Source organism: Culex quinquefasciatus, chromosome 2 (genome assembly GCF_015732765.1).
Source record: "Culex quinquefasciatus strain JHB chromosome 2, VPISU_Cqui_1.0_pri_paternal, whole genome shotgun sequence".
NCBI classification, from domain to species: domain Eukaryota; kingdom Metazoa; phylum Arthropoda; class Insecta; order Diptera; family Culicidae; genus Culex; species Culex quinquefasciatus.
The window spans coordinates 152213400-152240414 of record NC_051862.1 but is presented as its reverse complement, the minus strand read 5'-3'; the positions used below and the strand labels follow the sequence as shown (position 1 = coordinate 152240414).

Here is a 27015-nt window from a genome sequence, read left to right as displayed (position 1 = left end):
CGCAGGCCCCGGGGATGTTCCGATAAGGGGACATTTGTGGAACCATAAGAGTTGGGGCAATATGGGTATCAAACTTTATGGTTTTCGATACTGGACATGAAATTTGACTTTTCGGCAGTGGTGGCCACAACCCGGAGTGGCCGGAGGCCCCGCGGTTGTTCCGATTGGGGAAATTTGCCGAACCATAAGAGTTGGTGCAATATAAGTATCAAACTTTGGGGTTTTTGATACTGGACATGAAATTTGACATTTCGGCAGTAGTGGCCACTATCCGGAGTGGCCGGAGTTGGGGCAATATGGATATCAAACTTTATGGTTTTTGATAATGGACATGAAATTTGTAAATTTCGGCAGTAGTGGCCACAATCCAGAATGGCCGGAGGCTCCGCGGATGTTCTGATGGGGGGGACATTTGCCGAACCATAAGAGTTGGGGCAATATGGGTATCAAACTTTATGGTTTCCGATACTGGACATGAAAAGTTGCATTTGGCCATTATCTAATGCTAAGCAGTAAAAATAAATTGAAGTAATAAATAGATTGCTGCGATGCATTGTTTTTGTGCCGCTGCGAAAATCTGTTTCTGGAAATTTAAAATAACTATTTTGTAATCAATTAGAACCCTGAAAAGGGCAGTTTTAATGTTTGCTGTTAAAATTTACTTTCCTGCCTCCGATTGCTTGCAACAGCCTTGCAAAAACATTTCAGCATCTTGGTAACTTTCGAGTGGTGAGTGAAAGTCGATTGATTTCACCTTGATTTCTATTTCAGCTCCACTTGCAATTTCCGTCCTTTTAGTTTGATAGGACGTAATTATATGGGAATCATGGGGAAATTTGGACCAGACATTCTAATCGAAAATATCAACAATCATCTTGCAAAGTTCTTTGTCATACTGGTCATGTGTAACATAACCACCTGCACCTTTTTTTTGTGTAGACAGTAGGGTGACAAGAAAAAAATATAATTTTGGAAAATCGTAAGAGATACTCCCTGGTTCAATTTTTTATGTTAAAATCTTGAGTTTTTCTTGAATAGGTCCTATAAACATATGAAAAACTATACCTTTTAGGACTTAAAAAAAACTCTGGAAATAAGTAACTGTTCCAATTTTGAGCCAAATCGGTTAAGGGTTAAGGGTCGCTATTTTATCGTTGAAGTTTGTATGGGGAAAATCACAAAAATGTATGGGGAAAAGCAACATTGTCGAAGACCGCAAAACGGTCTAAGTTAACCCTGATGAGTTATTGACGATTTAAAGAAGACATTTTTGTATAACAAGATTTTTTCACCAACTTCAACGATAAAAAGCGATTCTTAACCGATTTCGCTCAAAATTTTCACAGTTACTTATTTTTGCCTAAGGAATCGAATCAGGGAGTATCCCTACAATCTAATGATGCAACATTGCCTCATTTGCATTGAGAAAGTAAGGATCACAAAATTTCAGTCAAATAAAAAAACAAAACAAATTTCATAAAAGCTAATTCCTGGAAGAGTTTTTCTGCTTTTTACTGAAAGACTAGAAACAACTCACACAAATGCAAACAAAATATGTGACGCTATTGCAGCCTGCAATTTGCAGGAGAGGCATTGGATCTGAGGATGAGATTGGGGCTAGCAAAATTACAATAATTATTATCAAATAAAGTGAAAATTAATACACAATTTTGCATCTTTTGATAACCATATTATATTCTGTGTATTCTGTAAAAAAATAAGTATTAAAAGTTGAAAATCGTGATCTAGTGTAAATCTTTTACAGAAAATTCGTCGTTTGATACCCAATATGCCAACTGTGAAAAAATTCGCAATTCGCAATTCGCAATTTTCAGTGTAAGAACGGGCCTTGACCGATCTTATGCACCAGGTTCCCGACGAACACGCACTGCCCTTACACCTACATCTCACCCTTGCTCTGAGTCAGTACGAGCAGCACGCTAGAACACGCTTTGAGTGTTCGTGCCAGGCATGCACACCTTCTTTTCCGGTTACGCATTTTAACTCGGCCGGGGGTGGTACATTGGGTAGGGTTTGATGTAAGTATAAGCGCCTAACCATTTATAGTGTGCCTATCAATTTTCATTAAAGCAAAAACTGTTTTATGTTTAGTTTGAATTCAAAAACTAGTTGTTTTTTTACTGGGTGTGGTTTTTCTCCTGAAATCTTTCCTAGGGTTTAGTCGTGTTTATCTGTTGCTATTTCTTTTGTCGCGGTGTTTTGTTACAATTTTTGGTCCTAAGCATGTTATAAAAGTTTACCAAAAGTACAATAGAAATATTTTTGTTAATCCTTTGATCATTCCATAAATTGAGTAAGGGCTCGAACCTCACTTGCTTAAGAAAAAGGTGAAATTTCAAAACAATGGACAGTGAAGGAAATATACTATGTAAAGAATCAATAGTAAAAGAAAGATAGTAATTTATGAAGTAGATAAAGAAATTAACAATAGTTAATAAATAGAGGTAACAAACAAGCTTGGATTGTATTGAGGGCAATTTACAAGGAAGATGAGAAATTATTCAAATAGATAAATAAAGAAAAGGCACATGATAAACAACATTGACATCGCTGCCAAATTAAGGGAAAGCAGACAGTTTGCTACAGCAGCATCAATTGGTAAAATAGAGTGGAAAAGCGTTGAGAAATAAGAGAATGAAATAAGTAAAATCAAAATCAAATTAAGGATAGTAAACAGAAGCCGTTTTAGAACATCAGTAAAACAAAATAAACAGAAGATAGCTGTTAGCTGAAATGGAAAGAAGAGAAACCCCGTTCTGCGATGCTCAGGTACATCCACAGCAGTTGACTCAACATACTGCGAATCAAAACAATACCGTCTACAATCACAAATTACTTCCCTTTCCCACATTGACGCGCCCCTTTCTTTTAGCCGTCTCCACTCTGACCCTCGCTGGTCAAAGGTTTACGATCCGTTTCACAGGCCACCAGCTAGGTCATCATTAAAACCAAGCCAACGTGGAGGTAAGAAAATAGGACACTCGCAAGGAACCAGAGCTATACTGTTCTGATCAAGATAATTCGGATGATCTAACAGAACTACGGATGTAGTTAGTTACGCTCCTTCCAGGATGTTCCTTACGTGGACGTCAACCGAAGAGCACGCAACAAGGTCAGTTCCATTGCATGCTCTTAGGTATCAATCCTTGGCCTGCAATATGCCAACTGTGAAAAAATATAAAAAAAAGTATTATGTCAAAGTTGTTGAGAACTTATAATTTTTAACTAAGGCCGTTGCAAATATTTTTCAACGTTTATTTATTACAAATATATGAAAACCGACAAAACCATTAACGTCAGTACCAATTTCGATAAATTGACAGAAAAAAATGAAAATGCTCCAATTAAATTATGGCAAATCACAACTGTTGTAAAATTCAAATTGAATCAATTTATTCAATTATTCCTCTCTGCCTGTTCGAGAGTAAAACGTCAACAATGAACTCACCGATTGGAATTCCCACAACTGTCGAACGCTTAAAAAATATTGCATACATTGATTTTGCATATCTTTTTTTTCGCTGTGAATCCATGCCTCTATAAAACAGTGCAGTGTATTACAGCACATCCGCTGGCAATATTTGCTGTAAACGAGGAAAAACGAGGGAAAAGGGAATAACGCTTCCCCCCTTCTCTTTTATTCAGTTTTGATATTTACAATCAACGATGGCATGCTGCTAGAGAAAAAAATAAAGTTAGCTTCAACCACGATGCCAAGGGTATCCACCAGATTTCCCACCGGAAAGGGTGAAGCTACGTTACAACAGGTGCTGCCAGCTGTAATGTACGTCCAATTTGTGTCACCTCCTGTCGGAGGTACTCCTACCACATCAGCCTTTCTTCGTTTACGTTATAATCAAACTGAGCTTCAACGTGGGAAGAAGCTAGAGCAAAGATATTCAACGATATTGGTGGAAAAGTTGAGGGAAGACTTGGAGGGAAGGACAAATTATGGGTTTCAATCAAGCACACGCGAACCGACAAGTAAAATCAATCATTTAATCATATTTTTTCTATACTTCCTTCTTCTTCCAGTGTCCTGTCCACCCCCGCTGAAACCACGCGACTTTGTGCTGCAACGGTCCTGGCTCGACACCGGACCTCAAGGGGAACAAATGTTGCTGTCCCGCTCGGTGCCACACAAAAATTTTCCCCCTAAAAAGGGATACGTAAGGTAATTTCCCCGCTCACAAATCAAATTAAATGAAAATTGAGCCTAATCTTATTTTGTTGTCTCCCACTCAAATCAGGGCAATGTCCTACATTACGGGGTTTGTTCTGCAGACCAACGGAAACTCAAAGACTGGATGCTTGCTGAAGTACGTGGCGCACTGTGACCCGCAGGGGACGCTGCCACCGTGGCTGGTGAACAAGGTAACGCACACGCTCGGACCCCGCATGGTGAAGGACCTCAAGAAGGCCGCCCTTGGGTACGTCGCCTGGAAGCAGCAGCAGCCGCATTTGCGCAAACCGTGGCGCTTCCCCGAGGAGATCAATGGGCCGCGGATATCGATCGAGGATGTGAGTATTGGTTTGATCGGATCTTCAAGAGACTCGGCTGCATTGACTCCAATTACAACAAAAAACTAATCCATACATGAATTGTTGAAATCAACCGGCTCTGACTACCATTGGTGTGACATGATGTGACGAAGGGGGGAGCGGGGGTTTGCGAGACTGTGACGTCAAGCTAGATTTTTTTTATATGAATGCATAATATTAATTCGAATTATGCAAAATCAAATGTGAAGCTCTTTTCCATAATGTTTTGTTTACTATTATTTAGAAGTATTACATTACAATTGATTATATAGTCAAATTTAATTATTTATTTAGCTGGAACTTTTTTTTCTAAATTCTTTCTCGTTACAAACAAAAGCTTTGAGAGCAGGGTGTTTATTCTTTCATCTCGGGATTTTCCCAAAACTAGGAATAGGGTCTTAAAGCTCTATGTATTTTTTTTTTATTAAAACCGTTAAAAACACGACAAAAACCATTTCTTATCACTTTTTTTCGTTTAAAGCAAAAAAAATAAGATAGCAAGACATCATTTTTTCGATGGATCAACTATGGTCCCTTTGGAACGAGCTTTCAAGTAGAACATTTTTTGTCGAGAAGGGCCGCCAAGTATTTTTTTTAAATTGAATATAGGAAAAGGGGAAATATACCCATTAGGGTGGGTCATTTTTTTCGAAAGTGCTTGGATCCGGCTGAAATAAAGACCTCCTTGTAGAGGGTACCCATAGGGACTCTCACCTCAAATTTGAGCTCATTTGGTTGAAAACTGGCTTGTCGCTCGAGGGTTAAAGTTTACATGGAAATTACTATGGGAAATTTGTGATTTTACTTCAAACGCTTCTACAGGCTAAGCGACAAACTTTAACTCACACTTACACTAGGTAGCCGTGTCGGGGGTGGTCCAAGGAACATTTTTCTCTAAGGGTTCATGGTCATACGTTCAACCCTCAGCTTGCGCAAAGCCGAAACATCCGGTGACGCCGGAATTCTTCAAAATCTCAGGTTTAACGGTCGACGCATGCTACGAACTTTGAATGTAGCATTGTGTGAAATGGAAAACACGACGCCAAACGTCAACACAAGCAGGACACATCACGACAAACCTGTTGTAAAAAGTGTTCCTCATCGTGAACCTCGAAACTACCGTGAATCAATAAAATTAAGAAACTTCCGTTCCCGTAGGAGCTTGACCATTGGCAATTGGCCACGGTGTTGACCGAGAACAGGTCGCATTTTTGCGTGCACGGACTTCTGCGCAGCGAAAACAGTTTCTTAGATTTTTTTTAGTAAAACGTATTTTGTACTGAACTTTGATGCTTGTGAAGATGTTTACGATCATCAAACCAAATTTAGTGAAGCACCCCCAGCTTAGTGAAGCACACCCCAGCGATTGCGAGCTGGCAAGAGATCTTACCTGCAAGTTGGAACTTGCCGCCCGTTTACACCATCTCTGGAATTGTCGCTCGGCGTCATGTACTGGACATGAAGTGCCTTCCGGACATGGCCTTGAAGAAGGTGACAAAAGTTGCGACCCTGAATAAAATTTTGTAATTGATATTGGGAAATCGTGATTAATGTAAATAAAAAAATGCTTCAAATTTGTACTGAGAAAAGAAACATCAGAAAAAATACTAGTTTCGTATTTTCCATGCACAGAACATTTCGTACCTAAACAAGGATAAGGCACCAACTGTGCTCTATGTTTTCACAATGCTGACTTGTCAACCCGGTGCACCGGGTGGCGGACAGTTTCTGCCGACTACACGGGCAGTTGGCCTCTTTTGTGACCCACACGTTGAGGCACTACCGGCAGATTGGTTGTGAGTACTGGGGGCTGAAATTGCCGTGTGAGGATTGACGAGGAAGTTTTATAAAATGTGTCTTACCATAAAAGGATAAATATTCTGTTATATTTCAGCAAATGAAAGATGCAAGCGCAACAAAAAACTTAAAAAAGAAAATAGAGAAACTATCTTCAGTTGTGTCGGTCCGAGTCAGGGAAGCGTAACCACTACGTTATATTTCTCGATATAGGAAATTAAAGCAAAAAAATTTCATACAACAAATACTTTAACCACGAATTTTATTCATTACATTCATAGAACCATTTAACATTTAACTATTTTTTATGAATTCATTTTCATTGGAGAGATGGCTTTCCTTCGGCGTAGACAATCCCCCATTTATCTGCAACAGAATTTCGTGCTTATGTCGATTTTGCTTGATTTGTTGCCGCTCTTGAATACCTTTTTTATCATTTCCGCTGAACCGTATTCGAGATGTTTTCCTTTTCCACGGAAGACCAAACTGATCGGGTTATTTGCGTACAGGACCTCCACCAAAATAATATCACACACCACGTCCTGAAACCGAGTATTTTTTTTTAGTTCCGGATTAACTGCTGGTTATATTCATACCTTTGTGCGTTAATTGGGGCTTAAGCTCCTCCTTGCGGGCCAGCAAAATCGAAGACGAACCGTTGTTTTCTGAGTCCATTTTAATTTGTTGACGTTTGGCGTCGTGTTTTCCATTTCACACAATGCAACATTCAAAGTTCGTAGCATGCGTCGACCGTTAAACCTGAGATTTTGAAGAATTCCGGCGTCACCGGATGTTTCGGCTTTGCGCAAGCTGAGGGTTGAACGTATGACCATGAACCCTTAGAGAAAAATGTTCCTTGGACCACCCCCGACACGGCTACCTAGTTTAAGTGTGAGTTAAAGTTTGTCGCTTAGCCTGTAGAAGCGTTTGAAGTAAAATCACAAATTTCCCATAGTAATTTCCATGTAAACTTTAACCCCCGAGCAACAAGCCAGTTTTCAACCAAATGAGCTCAAATTTGAGGTGAGAGTCCCTATGGGTACTCTCTACAAGGAGGTCTTTATTTCAGCCGGATCCAAGCACTTTCGAAAAAAATGACCCACCCTAATACCCATTTTAAGCCTAATAAGCGGTCGTGTTTGAATGTTGCTGGATAATCTGAAGTGTTCCTTGAAATTCACTAAAACCAAATACACCAACGAATAGAGCAACTTTTTGTGAACATTTCTGTTTATTTTCACTTTTATTAAAAGTTATGCTATTCCTTTTACAATCATTTAAAAAAAATATTTCAAAAATGCATTCTAATCAGTCGAGTACATTGGGCCACGCCCATTTTTCTATTTTCAGCTTAGTTCTTTTTTTCTTCCAACGCTCTTTTGGGTCTGCTTAGTGCTGCCAATTGTGATGAAATTTTAAACGAACACTCACGAAAAGTAGCATTTATAGAGAAAGTTTCCTGGCAACACCACAAGCGCTGCTGGTGGTGTTGGTGGCCACCCTTTGTTCTTTATTTGCCTTCGCTTCTCGCTCGGTTTTCTTCAGCCTTCGATTGGAATGGGTGGTCAAAATTGAAACGTCAAAAGACTTAGCGCGTTTGTTTTTTTGATGGCGCTTGCTAATTATTTACATGTTTCGGGATTATTTTGCAAGTAAGTGACTAACTAATGTGCAAAAGAACATGTTGCCGGTAGTTGGAAGCAATTTTATATCTTAAGCGCTTTGAAATCTTTAGTGCAAGTGAAAGAATATTGATGGCGACTTTCGTTAAGCAGTTAACCTCTCATCTTGCGTGTGGATGTGTGTGCCACCAAAATGATGAGAAATGGTCTCGCAAAATAGTAATTATGATCAAAAGTGCATTAAATTTGATCTTTTTGGCCAGTAAGTGGCATACATTTGCCTGCTCATTCGAGGCGGTGCTGTTGCTGGTAAGTTTATAGCCTAAATAGTATTTTTGGAGCTTTAATCGAGCATCAAACTCTCCATATGACGAAGATAGGTGTTTGATTAGAAAGGGTATATTTCCTCTAAGTCCTTTGCGGTCGTACAAAGGGTACTCAGAAAAATAAGCTTCATCGTTGTAAACAATAATAGCACACATTTATGCTTAATTTTAGGACCCAATTCCCGTTTTTTTAAGCTTCGTCTCGGTTTTCTCGAAATTGAAAAAAAAAAAACATTGTTTGGTCTGGAAATTCAAATTTGGTTGTGAAAATAGTTTAAAAGTTTTCAATCACTTTTGTTCAGCATGAATTTGACTTAGCCCGTTAAAAAAAATCTTCAAAGTTTACGTCGCCAAACCGACCAATAAAATCAAAAGGAAACCAATTATATTTGAAGTTTCTTTTTTTATAAACTCAAATAAAAAATGCACTTTTAGATGCATAGTATCAAGCTGCAATTTTAATCTTCCAAAATGTATTAAAATGATTCAAAATGTTCTGCAAAAAACAAAATGTTTTTTTTATGAAAAAAGGTCAAAATAAGCTATTTTGCATATTTTGTTTCTTAGTACAAGTCTCCATACAAATTTGGGGGTTTCCATAGATAAGTTAAGTCTCCATACAAATTTGGGGGTTTCCATAGATAAGTGCTATGCAAATATTCGTGAATCTGATCGGGATTTGCTGATCGATTTGGTGTCTTCGACAAAGATGTAGGTTATACAGATTACCTACTATTCGCAAAAAAGGTGAACTGAAAAAAAAAATCAATAAAATAAATTTCATTACAAAAACTAGATTTTGACAAACTTAACACGCTTTAATATTTTTAATTTTTGATATATTTTAGGTGACAAAAAGTGCCAAAATTGAGCTGAAAGGTATTACGGACGTTTGTTTTATCGCCAATTAATGATTTTTTGAAAAAAAGCAATTTTTGAAAAGAATCTAAAATTAACCCGCAAAAGCTTTTAATAATCTATCTTAACTGATGAATGCAATTTGGAATCAAATAATACTTTTGTGATTTATTGATGAAATGCATCGTAATCGAGTTAAAGCAAATGGCTTTTAGAAAAAAGTTTTTTTTTATGTTTTGAAGCACTAGCGTGCCCAGATCCTCAAGGAAGGTGGGGCAAAAATATTAGCGTTTTGAAAATTTCGTCGTTTATGGACACCCCATGACCAATTTTAGAACAAATTTCTGAGGATGGTGGGGCAACAGCCCCATGTTGCCCCACCCTGTGCACGCTAGTGTTTTGAAGAGTCTTTCCTAGTCCATCTCTGAAAAATATATTTGGAAAGCTGAGTAAATCCAATTTTCTTTTTTTCAAAAAATTTAAATTCCAAAAAATATATATCCATTCGGCTCTCATTTTCAATCGATGATATCATGAAAACTATTGATCCGATTTTAATGTTGAAGAGTAAAACTCATGTTAATTTGAGGATAATCCCATGTGACATTTTAAACTCGGAAATTTCCATCATTTTTTTAACCCCTGGCCGATCATTTTGTTCTTTGTATTTAAAATAAATTCGAAGTGGACATTTTTTTCATGTTAACATGTTTAAATTTTTTTATTGATTTCTTTAAATTTCACATTTTCCTAATCGTTCTACTTTTTTTACAGTGCCTGGACGAAACAACGCGCCCCATTCCCATACCTCGGCTGCTACCCCAAACTCCAACCACCAGCAGCAGTGCCCCAACGGCAAACGGAAGAGTTGCAACGGGAAAGGTGACTCCGAGGGGTGCCGTTACCCCCGTGACTCCAATCTCCCAAAGTCCGAGCGTTTCATCCCTGAACAACACCGCCGCCAGCAGCCCGGTGGGCATCAGTGCATCGACCAGCAACATCAACAACAAAAAGGAAGACACGAAACCGGAACGACGGTGGCTTCCGAGGAGGGAAAAATCCGAGGCGAAACTAAACCTTAACGGAACTTCCAACGGTGCCGTCAGTAAAAAGGAAGCAAAAGAAGCCAAAAAAGCTCTCAAAGCTGCAAGCAAAGACGACAGCGAAGTGAAGGAGAAGAAAAAGGACAAAGAAGGTGGGCTGAAGAAGCGAAGATCACTGTTGAGTTTGAAGTTCTAGATAGTTGAGTAATAAATTCTAGTTATGTAACGAAACGGCGGAGGCAACACGGTGAAACATCTACGCACAGCGCAGAAACAAGAATAGATAACACAAATTTAAAATTCTACAGTTTACTATATCTTTGAAACAAACCAAAAAGTACACTTCCTAGCACTTTACTCACACAAACACGCATTCATATCAACAACAGACAAAAATCCTAATCAAATTACAGAAAATAGTCAACAATGGTCAAATTTTGTGACTTAACTTAGGATCGACACAATACAAGCTCAATAATGCACACACACACAAGTAAGCGCCGTTTTAAAGTACAGTTTTATCTAAAATCTCAAACAAATCCAAAAAAACGTTGCCAGAACTGTAAGTGTACATTAAATTTGTAAATAGAACTGTTAAATTACCACTATTTGTTAACGTTGAAAAATATTAGTGGCTGTAGTCTGTTAGAAACCCCCGTTAAAAAAATCTCTAGAACATATAACAAGTTCTTTTGAAATTATGTTGATTTTATAGGTTCTAAACTAATCTAGCTTTCCACGCCTTTCCTTTTACAAATCGTTTCTATGTATCAAAGATTTCTTATGTTCGTGAATCCGGAGGCCTTTCCCTAGCTATTTCTCAGAAGATTAGAAAACCCTAAAATCGTCTAAGAAATCAATTGTAGGAGTAGAATAGTTAAGTTAACAAATTCGTATTGAGAAAAAATATTAGAAGGAGAAATTAAAAACAAGTTTACAATCAATTATGATAAATCGATAACAATTAGTTAGACTTTGAAGCTCTTTTTACGAATGTGTTTAGCATATGCATATGCAATTGTAATATGTGTTGTGACTCTTTCCTAAACGCAAGTTAAGGCAAATTTAATGATAATTACCAGTACTGACAAAATTGTAATAATTGTATACATTCCTAAAAGTGAAAGGCAAAACATGCAAAAGTAAAACAATACAAAGAGACTATCCTGATTTAAGAAAACAAAGTTAGCGTAAGAAATTATTATTGTTCAACCTAGCTGCTACAGTAAAAGTGACAAAACACAATTATTATTATCCCATTGCCGTTGCGATGATTGTAATTGCAGACAAATCTCTTGTACTCTTCTTACCCGGCTCGGAAAACATAAAGAGAAAGAGAGGGAAAGGTGTTATTGTATAAGTCGAGCGTAGTGCAGTTCAATGAAAAGAATATGATATGATATGATGTATCGAACCTGGTTGAGTGAAATTGTTTCCGTTGCGATTGGCTGATTGTTAAATAAAGTGATTTTTAAAACATTTAGTTGGGCGTGTTTTATTGTTGCATATAGTTGGTACTGCTCTAGATGTTAGAGGAATCTAACCAACAATTTGTTAAAGTTAAGTTTTCGGAGTTGCAAAAAAATGGAACTCGTTGCAAAACTAGGATTTTTCAGTTTTCGTCGTATTTATCCAAATCGGATTAATATACGGCTAGGACTAAACAAAAACCATTTGGCAACTCGATGCATACACTATAGCATTAGTGTAGGCATTCAGAGGCTTGTTCCGTTTGGTGAACTGCCGTCCTACGCATAATTGTCCCATGTTCGAAAAAGTGCAACTGAGAAAAACGCAATTGAAATTTTTTCGACCGATTTCTGTGTTTCTACGCATAATTGTCCCGTGGGTTCCTATTCGCCCTATGTGTCCCTAATCGCCCCTGTTAGCAGTTTATCACCCTTATTTGTGATCCTCTTGCTATACAACAGGTAAACAAGGCATAATGCTTAGTAAAACTAATGATTCCGTGTAAGAAAATACTTGGTGGGACAATTATGCGTAGAAGTTCAACGATGGGACAAACAGACTTGGTGTTGTTTTTGATGAGTTTCCGAACAATGTACCAGAATTTATGTGTTTTTCTTAAAGTACACACCAGACTAAACTTAAAAATGGCATAAAGTCAAAATCGTCAAAAACTGACATGGGACAATTATGCGTAGAACGGCAGTGCACTGAGTCCAAATCCCAAAAATGAGCCGGATTGGACGCGACTGGAGCTGTCGCCATGACTTTTGAATTGGAATTAACCCGTAAAAATACATTTCTAAAAATGACAATTATTGTAGCACTTTGACCACAATGAGATTATTTTCAAGACCAGTGTCGTATAGGCATCCTTGCGCAAATTTTGGTATAAATAACATTGAAGTTATAAGCTCTCCTGAGCTCTATACAGCTTTTCAAGGATTGTTTTTTTTTAAATAGCTATTGCTCATTATTCAAAATTGGGCTATTATACCAAAACAAGTATTCCGAGAAAAAAAACTCGTCACCAAATCTTTGGCCAAATAACTTCACATATAAGCCGTTTAGTTTTTCACTTTGTATGTATGTATGATCCCCATACCCGCGGGCAACTTGGTCCCGAAACACATGTGAGCGCTAGGTGAACAATTCGATCATCTTTTACGCCGTAAACTGTACACCCACATGCATAAGTTTTTTTGCACGAATTTTAGTGCTACAAATACAGGCGCATAAAACAAAATGATTTCAGATTTTCCCTCCCCAAGCACCGGAAATTGGTAGCGGGTGTAGGGACACTTCGCATAGACGCCCTTGCTCCCATCACGTTACTGAGGGTATGGAGCGACGAGAAATTAATAAGCATGTCCCCCCAGTCGAACCTTCATTAGAGAAGCAGGCAATCCACAACTCACAGCGAACGACCAAGGGAACACCCTACCGCGTATATAATATGGTTGGCGTAGTTGTCTTCAGTGAAATGTATGAATGTTAGAGTGGAAGTAAGAGTTATTTGACAATAATAAAGGAAAGCTCTCACCAAACAACGGAGTCTTCACATCTGAGACGAGCTTCAAAAATGTTGATCTTGAAGTTTTAAGTTTAAATCTTCAATCTTGAGTTGCTCAACTTCTCCGTCCCTGGTTCCTGGTACTTTTCCCGCGATTCATCCAAGATATATATCTATGCTTCCGCTGGGCCTTCAGAGGTGTTGAGACATTCTTGATCCAGAACTTGATGGCCATCGGCACTCGACACACTTGCGGCATAAAGCTACCCGTAACTCATCCGGTTGGTGAAAATATTATCGAACACACGCGACGAAATGGCCGGAGGTTTGGACACTTTCTTCTACAGCACGGATAAAACAAAAAAATTTCACTGTCACCAGGCGCGCACCGAGTTTAAGACCGATCACAAGCCGTACGAACTTATTTGTCGGAAAATACATTTTAATTTTTACTCAAACATACAAAAACGGGAATCTCCATAAAAATGACACGAGCAGAAAAAATTACGTTCGGCCTGCCATAAGCCGTATAGTTTTTCACTTTGGCATCCAAAACTAACCACTATTTAGTGAAAAATAAGTTTCTGAAGATGCATTGGAACATCCTCCTCCACCTGGAACAATAATCTCGATAGTGACAAAATTGTATTATATCCCTTTTTTTCAACGATGGCTGATAATTTTCCCCGCAAAAAAAATAGCTGTTTAGGCCGTAATAAAAATTTAGATTTTTTTGAATCATTTTGCTTTGAAAAAATATGTTTATTTAAACCTAAAATATAGAGGATTTTAGTCAAAAACACGTCCAAAGTTGACCTCAAAAAATATTCATTTTTTAAGCATTTTCATAGTTTACATGAAACAAGTAAAATCACCAATCCAATAAATTATAAAAACGTAAGTGTTCTTATTTCCAATGTTTTTGCCTTTCTCACCTTACTGAGGAAAGGCTATAAAATAACTCGAAAAATGAACTTCTTAATTTGACTTCCTAGACCTACCTTCACGTATACATATCGATTCAGAATCAAATTCTGAACAAATGTCTGTGGGTGTGGTGGGATGTTGATCAAAATATTTGCACTCGATTATCTCGGCACTGGCTGAACCGATTCTATCCGTTTTGGACTCATTCGATCCGTTTGGGGTCTCATAAGTCCCTATTGAAAATTATGATGTTTAGTAAAGTACTTCAAAAATTATTGCTTAAAAAACGATTCTGACTAAAGTTCGGAATATTGAAAAAGGGTGGTTTTGTGAGGAAACCCGTCATGTTATACATTTTCAAAAAGATATTTAAAAGACCTTTTAAACGAGTCCAAAACATTGAAGATCTGACAACGCTATCAAAAATTATAAGCACTTAAGTGTTATTTATACACTTTTTAGAATCCGCATCTTAGATATTTTTCAGATTTTAATGAGATTTTATGTAATATTACAGCAGAATGTTGAAGCCCATCAATTTGGGAAATCTGCTTGAAACTTCTCTCCTTCTAACTCTTATTGTTCAACGGCCTAACAGCCGAGCAAGCTAGGGGGTATGCCCCTCGTTTTGTGCTTGGTTTGAATGCCACGTGGTTATTATTTTTTATTTTTTTGTGTACATCAAAACTGTACATTTGCACATTCATCGTGTAACATCAAAAATCATTTCTCGCCAACGTAATGTGCATGTTTTTGCATGCGGTATTACGGGAAAACGAAATTTGATAAAATCTTCTTCGAAAAAAAAAACTTTAACAAAAAGTGTCCCATTCTTTTTTCTACTTGTATATACTTTTTGACAGCAACAGCTGTATAAGTTGACTGCAATGATTAAAACGTAAAACCCATGCAAATTTATTTCTTACATGATAATTAATCTTTCCTTAATGCGGCAGGCTTGAATGAGAAATTAAAAAAAACGGAAAAAATACTGGTAACAACCATATGGAGTGACCTGAGTAATTCCATTTTTGAGAGAACCTTATCACTATCATAAATGATAAATTCCAAGTGAAGGTGAAATGCCACTCCCCCTCCTGCGTATATGTAAACTACCTCAAACTAAAAATAGTTTTATAACCACCGGATAATTGGCACATAATTTTCTGCTTAAGCTGTTACTGACTACGATAACATTGTCACTATACTTTCAACCTTTTCATTTTACAATCCAACAATGGGAAAACTGTACGGTAATTTTTTTTTAATTTTCTAACTTATTTTTTTATTTCTCTCTAAATTGCATGTTTAACATGCAGCGTTTAAAGCAAGAAAAAAAAATAAGACAATAACCATAATAGTCAAACTTTCGCCCACAGTGCCTTTCCTAATCACATTTCAGAAGTTATCGTCGGCGCTGCACTCCCTCAACAATCTCATCACTCTCCCCGGTTCCATCCGGCGGATACGACAAAGGTAAACTAAGCTATTAAAACCGTTGGAACTGGGAGCAATTCTGGGTCTGGGAAGTGTGTGTGTGTGTGTGGAAGGGGCCGCCTGGCCTGACAGTCGTTGTTGTCGTCGTCGTCGTCGTCAGAAGTGCCATAAAAGAATCGTTACCCCGGAGCCCTTGTCGTTGTTGTTGATGTCCACAATCGACTGTTGATCAGAGAAATTAATACCGGGGAGGTGACACCAGCTCCACGCCATGTCACGCCGCGGAGGGTGAGGCTTTTCCGACACAGCGGTCCAATTGGATACGGACAGAAACTATACACTCAGTTGCACAGAAAACCGAAATAGGGAACCTTCTTTAATAAGTCGATATTTAAGAAATATTATGGTTGAAAATTTAATACATCATTGGTTCGTCCAAATAAGTCTTCATAGTTGTTCTCTACAATTTCGCATTTTTTGTTGTTGTATTTTTTAATCAGAATGAAACTTTGTCCATGTTTATTTTTCAATATCTACTAACACTGCGAATAAAAAATACAAATAAATGTCGTTCGTTAAACATGTACGGTAAAAGCAACTGTTTCAATGTTTGTCCAATGAAGGAGTCCCGTAGTCAGATTGAGCAAAAATATGGAATTTGGCCTAGTGATGGACCAATAATTGATTTCAGGGGAAAGCTTTTAATCAAACTTTTATTAAATAAAGGTAAATTAAAGTAAACTAATAAATGAAAAACTGGTGATTAAAAAAAATCCAGATATTAAAATCACTTCTTACATTCATAAAAAAACAAAAAACAAACAAAAATGCGGAATTTCAACTATTTGCGAGAATACAGTAACGGTCACTTTACTAATTACTGAGTGTAGAGAAAGAACTCCCGCCATTAGTAGTCCCATTATAGGAGCAGAAATAGGATCCACCACAGACAGTGCTCAGCTAGCAAGCAACAGGTCCGGATGAACTCCAAGAAACATCCAGGGAGGTAGTAAACCGGGAACAGTAAATTCGTTCGTCTGTGTCGAATCATAAAATATAACTATAAAATGAGTAATTCGTAATATAAATTGATGCCAACGGTCGAAAGAAAAGGTACTAAAACCTTGGAAAGTACTCTCGTTTCAAGATTGGATATGATAAATTATCATAATAACCAGAGGTGAGGCAGCACGCGGCATCTTAAAACATTTATTGCTGAACAAATTATCACCTATTCAGCAAGATCGCGGTCACTCGCGGAGTTCGTCCCGCACAAACTGGAATACCTCAGTCTCAATCCGTAGTAGCAGTTCAGAAGATGTACTCCGAATGTGATCATTTCGTGTAAAGTGAAGAAGTGAAGAATTGTGGGTTCTTGAAAGCAAACACAAAAATGGATTCCACCGATCTCCGCCACGAAACCATAACCTTTACGGCCCTCGAGCCATCGGATCATCACCCCAGCCGTCGGCCACGACCCTGTGTGAAACGGATACTTCACGCCGGGGATACCCTGCTGTCGCTGTTCGTGATCAGCCCGCTGGTGGTCAGCCACTGGCGGGGTACCTGGGGCTACATGGACTTAAACGGGGAGTACTTTCCCGCGTGGCACTCGTTCGCGCTGGGGTCAATCTTGCACACGGCACTCGCGCTGTTGCGGGAACCACTGCAGGCGGAATTTTCCGGCCCGAGTCGCCAGGGTCAGGCGAAAAGTTGCTGGCGAACCGTGCGCCGATTTCTGGTGATCAAAGTATACACGTACGTGTTCAGCATCAGCTGTATCATGCACTGGCGCGGCGGATGGGACGTGATGCGGATGTATCTGGGTTAGTATCGGGAGATGGTAGCTTGTTGTTTGAAAACCCTAAGATTCTAACATCGCTAAGAGGTTTTCCAACTATAACCAAACATAAAATAAACATTTAAAGGGGTCATCCATAAACCACGTGGACACTTTTTTGGAACTTCTTCAACCTCCAATGTGTACAATTGGGTCCTAAAATTAAGCTTAAATTTGTGATATTATTGTTCACACGATAAAGTTTTTTAAATGGATTTTTAAATCAATTTTGAAAATTAACTTCTTGGCCCTTCTTGACAGACAAGGTCTTACTTGACAGCTCGTTCCAAGGGGACCATAGTTGATCCATCATAAAATGTTGTCTTGTCAATTTTTTTGCAATGAAATGAATAAAAGTAATCAGAAATTGTTTTTAATCGTGTTTTTACTGATGTACATGAAAATTTACATAGGGCTTTGGGAAGCTATTGTCCATTTTGTTTTATGTGGAGCGTGGATAGCATTTCCATAATCCATAACCTGGAAAGATACGTGCTTCTTCCAAAAGTTAAGTCAATATTGGATAAAATCGAGTTCGAGAGATTTTAATAATGAAGGCTTCACATGTTTGCCTTCTCACATTTCTTTGAATGCAGCAAAAAATACAAATTCAGATAGTGTAAAATCAAACTTGTAAAGATGACCCGTCCACTTGCCCGACCACTAAATTGGGGAGCCCAAATATTCCGTTGAAAAACTAGCAGTCACAGCCCAGAAGTAAAAAACCAAGGTAGTTATTTTAAATAAGTAGACTTTTTTCCTTCAAGGTTGTTTCGAAATTTGAAGGTACCGTCATCTGGGGCGAATCGGGACTACAGTCAGCAGTTTATAAGGTTCCTAATGGTTTTTAATATGGAAATTGATGAATACATTTTGTAGGTCTGAGTCTCTTCTAACCGAAATCAATCAGAAAAATCAAAATATTATGCTCCAACATGGTTAAAACTGCTGTCCTAATTCACCCCATATGTCCCGATTCGCTCCAGTTGACGGCATGTAATTTTGAGTTTCAAAAAGGCACCAAATATCAATTTTTATTTAAGTAGAATTTTGGCATTTTTTTATAATGTGATGATTTGTTCATATTCAGTTCAGTTCAGTTTACAGTTGAGAATGAAAAAACAACATTCAAAATTTACTAGGATTCTCATTTGTCTTATAACAAAAATCCAGATCTTGCAAATTGAAATTTAAACTATTTTTAAAGATCAAAAAAATAATAGAATAACAAATTGATGTCTACCACCACAAAAAAAAATAATTCGGTACAGTTTTGAGTTTGAGTTTCGAATTGAACTTGTACCAGCAGATTTGAAAAGATTTTTCAACAAGTAGATAGTATTCCACGAAGTAATTCAAACTTCGGTGCTAAACGTACATTGTGTTAATTAACTATTACTTGATGAAAAAGAATTTATAGAAATGTTTTAAATTTGATTTAATTCTTTGATATTTATGTCAACAAATCAGTGAATATGCAAAAAAAAATCCCGGGTCCCGGGAATTCCCGGGAAACAGCAAAATTCAACTCTCGATTCCCGGGAAATTTAAAATCTCGAGAATCGTCACCCAGAGTCTCCAGAAAAACGTGCTTTTTAATCATTATTTTTATCTTTTTAAAGAATCCTTATGGTTTTCTCCGAAGTAAGCATAAGTAATTAGGTTCGTCGCCGTTGCAAAAAAAAACTGTAAAAAAACAGTGTTTACGAGAAGTGAGCCGCAGCAATTATCAATGAAAAATTAAAAAATACTATTAGTCTCAACCACGTACTGTACCTTTTCTATCACGAATCTATCTGGTTTTCCTGAAAAGAGAAACGAAAAAAGTAATATTATTTGTCTGTAAATTCAATAATAACATCGAGAAGAACTTGAAGTGTTTGTGTAAAGGAAATGTACAAAAAATGATTTGCGTAAAACTTTTTCCTAAAGGGTCCTGATTACGAATCCGAGGTCTATATTGCGATATCTCTTGACGGAGGAGCGGTACGACCCCTTTCATTTTTAAACATTCGAAAAAAGACGGGTTTCTTAATAATGTGCAGCCTGGAATGGTGATGATTTGGAAGCTTGGTGTCAATGAGACTTTCATATAAAATTGGACGCCCGATTTTATGGCATGCTCAATATTCCTAGAATCTGTTTTGCCATCGATACATATAAAAAATTGTTTTTAAATCCTATGGCATTTTTCGTTATTCAACTGTAACTTTTTTTGGGACGTTAATTTTTGTTGTAACTTTGCAGGGTTTTTTTTTGAGTGTTTCATTGATTTGATCAAATATAAAAATTCAAATTACGATTGCATCACTACTCACTAACTCACATCTAACAGTCCAATTTCCCTTTTTGCCTTCCTCACCTTACTGAGGAAAGGCTATAAAATCACTCGAAAAATGAACTTCTTAATTTGACCTCGTAGACCCACCTTCACGTATACCTATCGACTCAGAATCAAATTCTGAGCAAATGTCTGTGTGTGTGTGTGTGTGTAGGGATGTGGGTCTGTGCACCAAAAAATATGCACTCGATTATCTCAGCACTGGCTTAACCGATTTGGACCGTTTTGGTCTCATTCGATTCGTCTTGGGGTCCCATAAGTCCCTATTGAAAATTATGAAGTTTAGTAAAGTACTTCAAAAGTTATGCTAAAAAAACGATTTTGGCGTATGTCCGGAAGATTGTAAAAAGGGTGGTTTTTGTAAGAAACCCTGTCATGTTATACATTTTCAAAAAGGTATTAAAAAGACCTTTCCAATGAGCCCAAAACATTGAAGATCTGACAATCCTATCAAAAGTTATTGACACTTAAGTGTTATTTATACACTTTTTGGAGGCCGGATCTCAGATATTTCAGTAAAAATGATGTCCGGGTCCATCATCCGACACATCGTTAGTTAGATAATCGAAAGACCTTTCAAATGAGCCTAAAACATCAAGGATCTGACAACCCTATTAAAAGTTATTGGCACTTAAGTGTTATTTATACACTTTTTAGAGGTTTGATTTCAGATATTGTGATAAAAATATTGTCTGAATCTTCCATGCGAACTATCGTTGGATAGGTTTTTTTTTATCAGACCTTGCCGATGAGCCAGAAATATTGATGGTCTGCGAACCATATCAAAAGAAATGAGTAATAAAGTTGATTTGTTAAACATGTTAAGGGGGAATGTTGCTATTTTTACTGAATGTATTGACTTTGTGAATATGAGGAAGGCACCAACCACCTGAAGGTGGATTAAGTAACGTTTTTTTAAGGCACAATGCACAAATAACGTAGCATTTTGAGTGCGATGGAGGGGGTGGAATGTTTATGACCGATCCATAGGGCGATAGCGTTGTCATTTTTAGACCACGTTTTCAACATTTGATTTATTTTTGCATGGGAAAAATGCTACGAGGAGGGTGGGGGAAGGGGGTCCTAAAAAAACAGAAAAGCTCTACAAATATCTTGAAGACAATCTCTCTTTCCTAAACTGAAAAAATGACTGTAAAGAAAACACCACCGATTTGAAATAGAGCTTTGAAACCTCCGCCCAAGTTGCGATTCTCCAATCTTGTTTCACAAAAAAATCTGAACTACACCAATTATTGACCTTCTTTAATTTTCACTAAATAAAAGCTGCCCTATTGATTCTGATCATTTGATCAGTTCTAGTAATGGTGTGTGTGTGTGTGTGTGTGTGCAACCAACCAAACGGATTTGATCAGTTCTAGTAATGGTAAGCTTTATTACATTTTTCAAATGTGCAATGGGTAGCTGATGAACACGATATCAACAATAAATCATTTATTTTTGTTCGTTTGTTACTGTGAACAGACACTGACAGCTTAGAGACTTAAGTATATTTTGTAGTAATGGCCCGTTCTCAGGATTTTGTTTTGCCGAACAATCATCTTCTTATTTTAAAAAAAACATGAAATTAAGTTTGAATAACTAGTCATTAGACTGGTTCGTCGTTAAACGGCTTCGATGCCTTTTCCCTCAAATTTGAAATGTTTAGTGAAAAATAAAAAAATACAAAAAATTATATGATGTGAAAAATAGGTTTCCCACTATCACAGAAAAAAATGATGGTAACAGCATCAGGAATTGGTGAATTTTCATCAGTTTCTGTTAAATTTTCATCAGGTTTAAATTTTTACACATTTTTTGAGTACTATTACTCAAAAAACTGTGTACAAAACTAAAATGCAATGCGCAGCGTATGAACTCAACCAATCGGTCAAAAATTATAGAAAGTTGTTCAGGATCCTAAATGCAACCGAAAAAACACATGTTCTGAACTATCGACCATGTCGAACCACCCTACAAGTCATACACTTAAGTATTTAATACCTGACAAATCCAAAGCAGCGCACGTTCCACTCAATCATCGTTTATAGTTATTTCCCGCTTCAAATTAGTTCTTTCCAATGTTACAGTCACATTTCACGAGACGCCCCCTTAATTGTCCGGTTTTCCAATTTTCCAGATCACGACGTGTGGCCGGCAATGACGGTGTCCGCCATCTGCTTCGTTCCGCTTGTGCTAATGAAATCGGTCCGCAACCTGCTCGCGCCGCCCTTTCTAATCCTGACCGACCACAAGGAGTGTGCGTTCAGCTTTCCGACGCGGTTTCGAATACAGGTAAGAGTATGGTTTGTTAATTTAAGAGGAATCTGAATTTTTTGGTATGTTGTTGGGAAACGAATTTTAATCATAACTAGATGAAGGTTTAAAAAAAACGATTTTTGTCACTTTTGCCCAGTCATCGTCTGTAAACGGAAAATTTCCAGTGAGAGTCTTCTCGTAAGACAACTCTAATCAGATCATTTTTTCTACAACCATCTTGTGATAAGGTCAATGTTCCTCGTGTCAACAGAAAAGTTTCCATTGCAATTCTTCTGCCCTATTCGAGAGCATTCCTTTCACGGAAATAATAATAAATCCAATCTATACATCAAACACACATTAGTCAACTCACAATCTGTCACCCTCGCCGTCGTGGACAAGGGCACTTCTGGGCAGCAAGCTGTCCTCGACATCTTAGCAAATACGCTTCACGGTGGGAATCCACCGCAGACATCCTGACCCCAATGCCTGCCAATCCTCCAAACACTGCACAGTGGGAAAAATCGAGGCAAAAAACGGACTTAATTGATGCCGGTCAATTAGAACTTTCAACCGAGACTTTTCTTACGTGAAAAATTCCGAGGAATCGATTGGTGATGGTGAGAACCCGCGGAAATTTGCGTAAGGCCCATTTAAGGCCAATTTACCTTGTTTTTTGCTGTTTTTATTAGTTTTAAATATATCGCTGAATTGTTCAATATTTTGACATTACTCTTTCTTAAGTGAAAAAATCCGAGGAATTGATTGGTGATAGTGAGAACCCGCGGAAAATTCCGATGTACCCAACTTTTTTTGGCTGTTTTTATCAGTTTTAAGTATTTTGCTGAAATGTTCAATCCTTTGACATAACACTGTCTCACGTGAAAAATTCCGAGGAATCGATTGGTGATGATGAGAACCCACAAAATGTACCTGAAACTCATTTTGATGCAATTAGAGAATGGAGAAGAAAAAGTTATGTCAAAATATTGAACATCTCAGCAACATATTTAAAACTAATAAAAACAGAAAAAACAGGGTAAATCGGCCTTAAACGGGCCTTACGCAAATTTCCGCGGGTTCTCACCATCACCAATCGGTTCCTTGGATTTTTTCACATAAGAAAAGTGTCGGTTGAAAGTTCTAATTGATCGGCATCAATTAAGTCCGTTTTTTGCCTCGATTTTTCCCACTGTGCACTGTAAACTCAAGTGCTGAATGATTCACCCACATAATCAACGGCTTTGCAGTGTCATACAAACCCTAAGGTAGCAATACACCTGAACAAGGAAGGACAAATTCCGTAACAAATACAGCGTAAATTAAGTATCGTGACAGGAATCTTTGATTGCCGTTCTCTCTCCTTTGAAAATGTATTGGTGTTGTTAGGTTCACAATTTTTGTCATGAAACGTCTTGCTTTCATTGTAGCTTTCTATGACAGAGGATTATTTTTTGGGTGTGGAATTTATTGAATAATTAATATAATACCATCACCGTGACTTTTGTGATCTCAAAAAAAAATAAGATTTTTCAAGTTAAATTCAAAGAAAACCATGCTTCTACTCAACAATCCCCAGCTCTATAACCTCTCTAGCAAGAATACTGATCGACTGAGTGTTACTCTGACAATGAGCAAATCCAACCAGAGTCCGGTGGACAACAAAGTGATAAGCACTTCTCTACTAGCTGGTGTTCAAGTGTTTGTCAACCAACACACACTAGCTTAGCATAGCAGCTGCTACTAGTGATGATGATGATAACCGTCACCGGCGTACACAGAGAAAGCGAAAGGGGCGCCTCTACCTCAACGTGGTGACAGATTGCTATAAGATACTGACTTGGTGCAGGTGGAGTCTATTGTTTAAAAAAAAGATTCGCTGGTGATCGTGGAATGCGATTATCAACTGCGCGCGTGCGAAAAAGCTTTTTAAAGCTTGGATGGTGACAGTAAAAAATGCATCGTCAAATTTTATCCATGATTTTTTTATAAGTTTATTCGAATAGTCTTTTACGAATGCTTAATTTTATTTTAAACTAATATTAAACATGTTTTGCAACTTTGGCTAGTAACTGTAAAAAGAGATAATTGAAATAAAAAACAAAATTTCTTAACCAATCTTCTGAAATTCGTTTGCAGGTCAATTTTCTAATACAAACTCTTAGACATTCTTTCCGGGCCTGTGGTGTAGGGGTAAGCGTGGTTGCCTCTCACCCAGTCGAGCTGGGTTCGATCACCGGTCCCGGTGGCATTTGTCGAGATTTGTCTGATCACGCCTTCCGTCGGACGGGAAGCAAATGTTGGCCCCGGTCTACACAGTAAAAAATAGTGTTACCTCTTTAATGTTGTAATTTTACCTCAATTTGGACTGAAAAAGTGGCATTACACAAAAAAAAGCGGTAAAATTACACACCTGAAAGATGTACCCCTTCCCAGATGTAATATTACCAGGATTTTTTTTACTGTGTAACCTAGAGATTGGGCCGTTAGCTCAGTCCAGGTCGTCTCCCTGGGTCCTATCTCGGTAGAGTCGCTTGTAAGCAGTTAGACCACAGGTTAGACTCACAAATTGTCACAATTCACTGCCGGGATATTCGAAAACTTTTCTGCATTGAAAATAAAATAAATTATTTCCAGTATTCATTATATTAAAACCTTTTCATATGCATATATTTTGATAACCTTCCTTGAAAAAAATATGATGAATCTATACACCCAATGTGACTCTTCTGAGTTTTATGTCAAATTCACGTGTTGATCGCATGTAGCGAGATTTCCTCAAAGATTGCCACAGTGGAAAGTTCAACTGCTGTCAACGGTAAAGATGGATTGCTGATAATTTCTTCGCGCCGCGAATGTTCGAAAGCAAACAGCAGTGACAGGCCGAATTTCAACTCAATTTGGTATCTCTTTACACAGGCGGCTGTCATCTATTTATACTCTTCAGGCAATCCAGAAGATAATGTCCAAATTTGATTTCCTTTTCCAACACGCATAATGTTATGATCTGATTGCATGACGCGAATACCAAAGTCCTTTGTCATGTTATTTGCGTCTTCTTCTAACTTATCATCCAGATTTATAAATGTACACGATGAATTACAAAAATCATTGAAGCTGTACACCCGGTTATCATGGACCTCCCGGAATTTTCTGGGTCCATTCGTTTTGTTAAATCAGATCATAATAGTTATCTCTTGTGACAGTTGGGGAAATTGAGTACATGTATCACGACCTTACCACGCCTGCCTGTCAAAACTGGTAAATATTATGATCTGATTGAAAGACGAATGAACGGCGATGTGCGTCATCGATTTATTTATGTGTGAATATTTTGTGATATGACAGTTAGATGATATGCATATTGCTACATGTGTACCTTTTAAAATAGATTTCTTTTGAATTGCTTATGACTATGGGCACAAGTGGCACTGATGACTATATCACTTGTCATTTACACAACTAGAACTCAACTTCAAGGCTTGACTAATTATAAATATTTGGAACTGTTTGACGAAAATCTATAAAAGCTTTCAGAATACATTTAAGGGATACCGATTCTTCCATGTAATTCAAGTTTAATCGCAGGCTTCCGGGCTGAAACGTATCTTGAAGCCAATATCAAAAAGTACATGTTTAACTTTAAACCAACTCTAAGCTATTAACGATTATGCATTTTTTTTTATAAAGACCTATATTGAATTTTAAAAGAAAATGTTGAATAAGTGTCCACGTGATGTGTAAATGGCCTTCACACATGCACTGCCCACTGACAATTCGCGTGCAGTTCCAGATCAAAGTATATGAATAAAAATTCATCTACATCTGTCTATCAAGTTTTCTTATCATAACACTGAATGACAGCGGATCTGCCATCCAATGCGCCCTCATCGCTTATCACGAAAAAGCCGTTTTCACGCGCGTGCCGCGAGAACCACCTTGACTTTGACATTTATTTGTAATTTCTAAACCCCTTTGTGGGCCCGTTGAAGCTCATATCGACGCTGTCGTGCTATCATGTCGCACCCGCCATTTCGACGTTCCGAGAAAAACGCGTTTTAATGTTTGACCTTCAATAAACAAAAACGAGAGCACGCAATGTAAACAATAACAAACACGTTTTGTTTGGTTGACCATTCTGTGCATTGCCCCGAAGTTTGGTTGTATTTGGTTGTCGGAGTCCCGAGTTATAATTACAAATGTTTACGGTAGTCTCACTAGTACGTGCGTCAAACGCATCCTGACCTGAAATCCCTTTGGCCAATTGTCGCACTTACCCAAATTTTCAGGGAGTGACAAGATAGCAAGACAAGATTGAAACTTCTTTCATATGAAAAGGAAAAAAATCCGCGGAGCTTTTTTGGTTTTCATTGAATATCTCAGGATTGAAATCGAATTTTGGGGATCTGTGAAGGTCAAAAGATGAGGCATTGTGAGCTGCGCAAAATGGCGTTCCTAACTCAATTTGGCCAAAAATGCACGTACGACATGTTAGCACGACGGCGACGATATTGTGAATTTAATGCATACATACATTTTCATATCATAATCGATAGCCTTTCTGTTTAATTGGAAATAGTCCGATTAAAATTAATTAATATATTTTCAATTGTAAAATACAACGTCAAAATTAAAATAAAAAGATTTGAAAACCTAAATTCACCCTTCTGTAATTTTCGCACTTCTTCAACCTTAGAGGCTCATCTTTTAACATCAACAAGAGTCTGATGCAACGAGATATATGTTACAATCTAGTTAATCTAGTATACACAGAAAAAAATGACGATGGGTTGGGAAATGGTGACAGATTTTACGTAAAAAAAAGTGTAATATTACATCAGAAAATGATGAATTTTCATCAGTGGTAAATAATCATCAGGTTCACAATTTTACACATTGTTTAGGTAATATTACTAAAAATCCGATTTAAAATCACCAGAGGTGAAATAGAGCCTTTCTTACAAAATGATGGAACTCCGAAATATATATTGAAATATATTATATTAATATATATTGTGCAATTAT

The 27015-nt window shown here is 37.6% G+C and overlaps 3 protein-coding genes across 5 annotated transcripts in view; 2 read left to right on the top strand and 1 right to left on the bottom strand.

Moving 5' to 3' along the window:
- Nucleotides 1-11692, top strand: part of LOC6041639 (START domain-containing protein 10) — a 43459-nt gene extending 31767 nt beyond the window's left edge. For all 3 annotated transcript variants that reach the window (XM_038257863.1, XM_038257865.1, XM_038257864.1), the window contains exons 3-5: nt 4057-4195; nt 4272-4542; nt 9941-11692. In XM_038257863.1, the coding sequence (XP_038113791.1) occupies nt 4057-4195; nt 4272-4542; nt 9941-10405 (875 nt within the window). In that variant the 3' untranslated portion in view covers nt 10406-11692. The remainder of the gene's footprint in view (nt 1-4056; nt 4196-4271; nt 4543-9940) is intronic.
- The window catches only part of LOC6050527 (phosphoglucomutase-2), a 142153-nt gene that overhangs the window by 68168 nt on the left and 46970 nt on the right, over nt 1-27015 (bottom strand). The window contains exon 3 of the mRNA XM_038257854.1: nt 19170-19198. The gene's annotated coding sequence lies outside the window, so the exon portion shown is untranslated. The remainder of the gene's footprint in view (nt 1-19169; nt 19199-27015) is intronic.
- LOC6041638 lies at nt 16527-23598 on the top strand. The gene is made up of 3 exons (XM_038250846.1): nt 16527-17379; nt 21872-22026; nt 23587-23598. Exons 1-3 carry the CDS (start codon nt 16947-16949, stop codon nt 23596-23598), a joined length of 600 nt encoding a protein of 199 aa, XP_038106774.1. The 5' UTR covers nt 16527-16946.